The following is a 7,719-nucleotide window of genomic DNA, read 5'->3' on the forward strand; positions in this document are numbered from 1 at the left end:
TCTAATTCACTATCTAGTACACTACGTAGGGAACATAAATTCATATCTAAAATACTATCTAGTGCACTATGTAGGGAACATAAATCCGTGATCTGATATACAATCTAGTGCACTATGTAGGGAACCTAAATCCGTAAACTAATACGCTACCTAAAGCATTATGTAAGAAACATAAGCCTATTATCTAGTACACTATCTAGTGCACTAAGTAAGGAACATAAATTATTTTCTAATATACAATCTAGTGCACTATGTAGGGAACATAAATCTATTACCTTTCACACTCTCTAGTGCACTATGTGTTTGTGACGCGAACAGTTAGCTTAGTAGCTCAGTTAGCAGCTCCTAAAAGTTCTGTTATCACCCATATCCTTTGGTGTGTGCGAGAGGTTTTTCTTCTTTTTTTTTGGGCTTGGGGAGTCGAGGTCCGGGTCCGGGGGTACCTTCCTGAAATGAAAGTTTTTGCAACTTGGGATGTCTGAAAATAACACTTCATATTATTCCTTACATTCACAGTAGTATAAATGAGCAACAGTCTAATATTAGAAGAAAAGGGAAATAATAGTCATAAAGAATTTTAATCACAGCATTTACTTGGTCAAAAAGTCATATCCTATGAACGGTATTAACTTTTAAACCTGTATACGACTAAAATAATAAAGTATATTTGCATTTAAATGAATGAGTGTTAGTGTCACTTGTTTGCTTATATGTATGGTATTTTTGTATGGTTTTGTATCAGTGTGTGTGTGTGTGTGTGTGTGTGTGTGTGTGTGTTCTTTTTCTCCAGTCATTAAGGCAGCTGTAATGAGCTTAGCTAGCGGTTGCAGAGCCAGTGGAAGTGGAGAGCTGCCTCCTTAATGGTGGTGTGCAAATGTAATCAAAGCTTAAGCGTGGGTTTCTGATCCAATGCTACACACTCTGTTCCTTTTTTCTGCTTTATTGTTTATGTTGAGTCATGCCTGTGTTTATTACACAGAGACTAGGACTTGGGGAATTTGAATACACTATGCATAATGCATGGCAGATGCCTTACTTTAGAGATATATTCTAAGCAAACAAGGGTTAGGGACCTTGCTGCTACTTGTTAGGAAGGAGTTTGAACCAGTAACCCTCCTATTAATGGTCCGGTACATAAACCGCTGAGTTAAAACTTACTGATATTTAAACAGAAAAATGCTTCCATCTGTGTGTACAAAAAACTTTAACAACAACAACATACTGTTTTCACAGAGGTGGGTAATTAAATTTTCCAAGAGGGCAACAGAAACTCAGTAAAAGTTCGGTAAAACACATGCTGTTCACCAGACCTGAGATCTCGAATACATCGTATCGAATCTCGGCTCTGCCTCGCCGGCTGAGGCCGAGTGGATACATGAACAACGATTGGCCTGTTGTTCAGATAACTAAAGCCGGCGGGACTAAAGCCGAATGGGTCCTCTCTCTCAGACTAGTGCGATTACGACCTCTGCTGGCTGGTTGGTGGCGCCTGCACGGAGATGGGGAAGGAGTGCGACAGGGGGTGTGGCCCTCCGTGCACAGCGCTGTACCGCACTGCGCTCGTCAATTGTGGGTGATGAGATGTTCGATTGCTGTGCACGTGTAGGAGGGGCCGTGGAGCAGCCTCGTGCTCCTCAATCAGGAGCAGGGACCAGCATTATTGAGAGGATGATTGACGGGTAGAAATTGGATGCGCTAAAGTGGGAGAAAAAGGGGTAAAAAAAAAAAAAAAAAAAAAAAGAAACTGGGATCAATAAGTTAAACTTAATTCTGCACAATATTAATTATATCTCTTTATAAAAAGTAGTAAATTGTACAGTTTTGATAAGCTGTTACTGTTAGTATATGAGAGTATATGTTACTGTCAAGCAACAAAAATGAGAAGCAGGCAGAATAAAAACATCAAGATTATTTAACTATCAGGCCACTCAGGTGTCGCAGCGATAAAAAGACACGCTGCAACCAGAGCTGGATTCTGAGTACATCATATCGAATCCAGCTCTGCCTTACCGGTCCGAGGCTGAGTGGCTGTATGAGCAACGATTGGCCGGTTGCTCAGTTGGGGGGCGGGACAAAGAGCCGGATGTGGGTCTTTCTCTGTCAGAATGCGATTACGACCTCTGCCGGCTGATTAGAGGCGCCTACACAGAGATGAGGAAGGGTGCCCTTAGGGTGTGTCTCTTCACATGCAACGCTAGGTGGCGCCACACATCAATATGTGGGAGGCAAAAATGCATCCGGCTGCTGACCATGTTTCTGAGGGGATGTGGGTTAGCTTCGATCTCCTCGGTCAGGGCAGGGTTCGGCATAGACATAGGAAGCACGATGCAAATTGAACAATTGGCTGCGCTAAAAAGGGGGAGAAAAAGAGGGGAAAAAAAAGATTATTTAACTATCTAAGCAACTTTCACGAAAAGGTAAATTGAACAAAACCCTTCAAAAAAAACAAAAAAAACAATGCCTTTTGCTTTGCTTGAACGAAACTAGTGTCAAGTAAAATCTAAACTAAACCGAAAACAATCTCAAAACTGGACAGAAGCTTTCCGAAATCAGAAATGAGGCAGAGAAAATAAGGTTAGACATATATTAATTCCGCAATTTTATATGTTCATTTATTTACTTATTTATTAGGATTTTAACATCATGTTTGACACACTTTGGTTACATTCATGACAGGACAGGTGGTTACTCGTTACACAAGATTAATCAGTTCATAAGTTTAATTAATGTCAAACACAGTCATGGACAATTTTGTATCTCCAATTCACCTTATGCCAAGTTCACACTACACGACTGGATCTCTTGTAATCGGGAGTCTTTCAAGTCGGCGTGGCTTTCACACTACATGACTGATCGGCGATAGGGGGTTTCACACTACACCATCTACCATCAGGAGGAATCGCAGGTGGGTCTCTCTGGTCTCCCAAACTACGTTTTGTCACAAAAAAACACGTGAGAAGTGACGAGGGGTTTGATGATACCACATCCAAAAATGCACGTCAACAATAAGCGAGCGACCAAAGTTTGTGCGCTGATGTGCAGCGTAAAAGCAAGTAGGAAGAATAAATGAATCTGAGTGGATTTGGCTATGCGGCCAGCAGGGATTGTTTGTTCTATAGTGATAGGTTAATAAATATTTTTGGCAATGCAACGTTGGTGTTATGTTTTGTAGAGAACAAAATATAGAAGGTCAGAAATACTGTAAAACTTGAGTGTGTGCCCCTGTCCCACCTTTTTACAACTCCTCCCCTGCGTTTCCCCTAACCCCGTATCTTGCGTTCTCATTGGCTGTTCGACACCGCACTCATTGCCAGTCGGCCGACTCATATCCAGATATCTAGCAAGCTAGATATTTACTGTATATTCAGTCGCCGAGCGCTCGGCGAGCCGCTCGGATTGAGCGAACGACGAGTTGCTCCCGAGCCGGCAAATCTAGTGCCGACCAGTCCGCGAGCGAAAATCAGGGCAACAATCGTGTAGTGTGAACTAGGCATAACTTGCATGTCTTTGGACTGTGAGAGGAAACCCACGCAGACACGGGGAGAACATGCAAACTCCACACAGAAAGGACACGGACCGCCCCACCTGAGCCACCGTGCTGCCCCAATTTTATGCTTTGTCAGAGTATGTATGTGAATTGTAAATCACCTACGTATGAATAACAAAATTCTGGATAATGATCAAAAAACAAACACTCTTATCACCCAGGTTTGAATGTAAAAGGGAGTAATAAGGCTATGTTGTCTGGTTGATCCTGTTATACCATATACTCGCTTTTCAGTAAGGAATTCAAACTTAGTTTGGAAGGAATGATAGTTTGTAGAATTCTGAGCTTTCCTGCATTTTGTAAGAGAAAAGACAGACAACCCCACTAAAAGTCCTCACCCCAATTTCTTTACAACTAGGAACCATTGAGCTGCCAATTAAATTAGGCCACAAAAGGGTGTAGCAAATTAGGATCTCATCTGATAGCGTGATCTTTATGCCCCTGGCCTGAAGCGTGTTCGGAAGATTCTGCCCGATTTGGGCACTTCTTTAGATTCTAGAGCCCAAGGCAGCAAACCTCCAAGGACTGATAAGAGATCTGTATTCATGGAGTAAGGCCACAGCGGGCATCTCAGCTTCCTGCAATCTGGGTCAATTAAAGCAATATTCTGTGGCCTTCGTTACAGCCTAGGAGAATAAAAAAAGGGCTGCCCACTAAGATGCTATTACTAACAGATTAATGAATTAAGACAATAGTCTGTGCAGGTCACAAAGACAGTAAATGTGTGAAATATACAGTATAGTTTAAATAATCATTTGTTTTTAATTATTCAATGTAAGCACTGGTCTGGTGTACCTGAATGAACTAATAAATAATGCAGATGAATTTCGTCAGTGCCTCATACGAAAAATGCACATGCAGCACGTTCACTAAATGGATAATTAACATTGACATAGTAGTGGTTACAGAGGAGGAAGTGCAAACTGGGAAACCTGTGACCGTGATATGCATTGTTAAGATCCTGTGGCTCCAAAAATGAGCTACGGCAGTGGTAAGCGTCTCTATGCACACATTTGCATGCACATTCATTATTGCACTTACATGCACATGACGACACCAGCACAAAATGCACCCATACACATCCATACACCCCCCATACGCAACCGCGCACACACCCGTTCTCTGATAGACTTCATTGTCCCCAGCAGCTGCAGATTATTGAGCTGGTGATTAACACCAGAGGTTAGGGGGCACTCGCAAGCATTCAAGAAAAAGCTTGTAGCTCATGTAAATGTAAAGTGGTGTCGTGAAGAGAGTAAGTATATTCGGAAGAAAAGGACGGATGGACGTACGGATGGTTGGATGGGTGGAAACAAATTAATACAATTAAATATACACCGATCAGCCATAACATTAAAACCACCTCCTTGTTTCTACACACATTGTTCATATTATCAGCTCCACTTATCATATAAGAGCACTTTGTAGTGCTACAATTACTGACTGTAGTCCATCTGTTTCTCTACATGCTGTGTTAGCCTCCTTTCATGCTGTCCTTCAATGGTCAGGACCCCCACAGGACCACTACAGAGCAGGTATTATTCGGGTGGTGGATCATTCTCAGCACTGCAGTGACACTGACATGGTGGTGGTGTGTTAGTGTGTGTTGTGCTGGTATGAATGGATAAGACACAGCAATGCTGATGGAGTTTTTAAACACCTCACTGTCACTGCTGGACTGAGAATAGTCCACCAACCAAAAATATCCAGCCAAGAGCGCCCCATGGGCAGCATCCTGTGACCACTGATGAAGGTCTAGAAGATGACCAACTCAAACAGCAGCAATAGATGAGCGATCGTCTCTGACTTTACATCTACAAGGTGGACCAACTAGGTAGGAGTGTCTAATAGAGTGGACAGTGAGTGGACACGGTATTTAAAAACTCCAGCAGCACTGCTGTGTCTGATCCACTCATACCAGCACAACACACACTAACACACCACCACCATGTCAGTGTCGCTGCAGTGCTGAGAATGATCCACCACCCAAATAATACCTGCTCTGTGGTGGTTCTGTGGTGGTCCTGACCATTGAAGAACAGGGTGACAGCAGGCTAAAAAGGCATGTAGAGAAGTAGATGGACTACAGTCAGTAATTGTAGAACTTCAAAGTGCTTATATATGGTAAGTGCTGAGAGCTGATCAAATGGACAGTGAGTGTAGAAACAATGAGGTGTTTTCAATGTTATGGCTGATCGGTGTATATCCCAATCCAAATTGTGGATTGTGTGGATTGAGACCAGTACTTGTCTAAATCACTAGACCAGTCTCAATCTGGTCCACTTGCATAATTATACGGTGAACATGTGTGATATATTTGACAAGATACAGGCTGTCACTAGTAAAACAAAATCACAAAAGATCGGGCAATCATGCACTCCACCATCACGACTGTCATTTTGTATATCTTTGCGGTCAGCTCCACCACTGTGAGGATGTCAGTATTAGATAAGTATCAGGACTGGATCAGAAATGCAAAATGTCAACAGGATATAGACAGCAAACACACACACACAGATGCCATTTTGGCTTTTCGGAAGGCTCGAAAGCTCAGAGGGGTAAACCTCCGAGGACTGATAAGAGATCTGCATCAAAGGAGCAGGCACCTGTAATTTAGACTGGTTCAAGAATTAACATAGGTAGATAAGGGTGGGTAAAGTAAGATAAGTATGTAGGTAAGTGAATGGATAGAATAGAATCACAGTAATCAAGTGTACTAATGAACGGGTAAAATTTGTGGGATATAGAATATAAAAATGCCCTATATGATGAGTAGTGGTCACAATGTGGCATTCAAACATTACAGGATTTGGCTCAGACTTTTAAAAAGTACTGCTAATGCTTTCCTACAAGAATACACAACATTGCTTCAGGTAGAGCTGATGAATCTGTTCCGCTTATAATAAATCTAAAGGATCGATGGGTGGATGGATCCAGACAGATGGATAGATGGATGGATGGATGGGCAGAAATGAGCACAGAGAATGAAGATGCACAGATAACCGAGTGAGCTGAATACAAATTAAAGTGTGCACAATGCAGAATAATGCACAATGCGATTTGTAATTACATTACTAAGTCACAGCAATTCAAACATACCCCTGACTGACTTGTGCTGCAGGGGCAGTTTTTTTTGTACTATCTATATACAGTACAATCCAGAATACACAAAATACAGCTTATTAGGCATCTATTGTTCACAGTAGATTTAAATACCTGGAACAGTAAACACACATGCTGGCATGGTGAAAGACAAGAAAAGGCAAAGGAAAAAAAGCACAGGATGGTTCATGATGGAGTAATATGGTGGCATATAAAATATTTAAACGTGGATCTCTCTGCCATCAACGTGTAACCTACTTTACATTGAACAATGCACTTTAAAGAGAAACCAGCAAAAAGTACCAATGCAGAAAGATCTCACCAGCCTTGTATATATGAATTGCTGTATTATATTCAATTAAGCATAATCAAATGACATGGTGCTTGCTCATTCAACCATAGCAAGCTGGATCATTTATTCGAGGACAGATCAGAGTATTGCAAGTAGAAGAGAGCAGAATACTAAGCAGTAGGAAAGTAATGTAGTGCACGTACTGAATGTTGGAGCTGTTCCAATACACAGCATGCCGGTTGTTCCCTTGAGTCAGGAGCAAGTTGGTGAAGGCGAACACTACGAGCCAAATCGCTTGGACAGCCATAATAATATCCTCCTGGTTTGTTTGTATGTTCTTCGGTCGTCCGACCGTGTTCACTTTAAAACATCCTCTGCAGCTTCAAATAATCAGGACAGTGAACGCAGCGTCGCTCCAACGGACACAGGCTTTTCTGGTCTTCGCCTGGTTAATTCCACAGCGCAGTCATCCAACCATCGTTCCTGTCCGTTTCTTTATACTCAATTTCATTCCAGTATACAAAAAAGAAGCCAAAGTATCACGAATAAATCCGTTTGTCCATAAACCTTTCACAATATAACCGATATAAAACAATATAAAGCCCTCATGTCGGTGGGTTTGTCGCCAGCGCGCTCGAGCGTCTTTTTAAATCCCCCAAACGCCGCGAAAACAAAACACTCCGCCACGAATAAAACGAATTTAAAACGCACCTAACCTCGAAGTTTTCTTATTCACAGTCCAGCGTACGGTTCTGTACATAAAAATGCTACTTTTAAG

General features: G+C 41.9%; 1 protein-coding gene across 1 annotated transcript in view; it reads right to left on the reverse strand.

The window, feature by feature from the left end:
* efna3a (ephrin-A3a) overlaps positions 1–7,423 on the reverse strand; it is a 232,478-nt gene extending 225,055 nt beyond the window's left edge. Inside the window, exon 1 of the mRNA XM_062990080.1 lies at positions 7,145–7,423. Within this exon, the coding sequence (XP_062846150.1) occupies positions 7,145–7,248 (104 nt within the window). The 5' untranslated portion in view covers positions 7,249–7,423. The remainder of the gene's footprint in view (positions 1–7,144) is intronic.
* Between the last annotated feature and the right edge of the window lie 296 nt (positions 7,424–7,719).

This window comes from Trichomycterus rosablanca, chromosome 2 (assembly GCF_030014385.1).
Source record: "Trichomycterus rosablanca isolate fTriRos1 chromosome 2, fTriRos1.hap1, whole genome shotgun sequence".
NCBI classification, from domain to species: domain Eukaryota; kingdom Metazoa; phylum Chordata; class Actinopteri; order Siluriformes; family Trichomycteridae; genus Trichomycterus; species Trichomycterus rosablanca.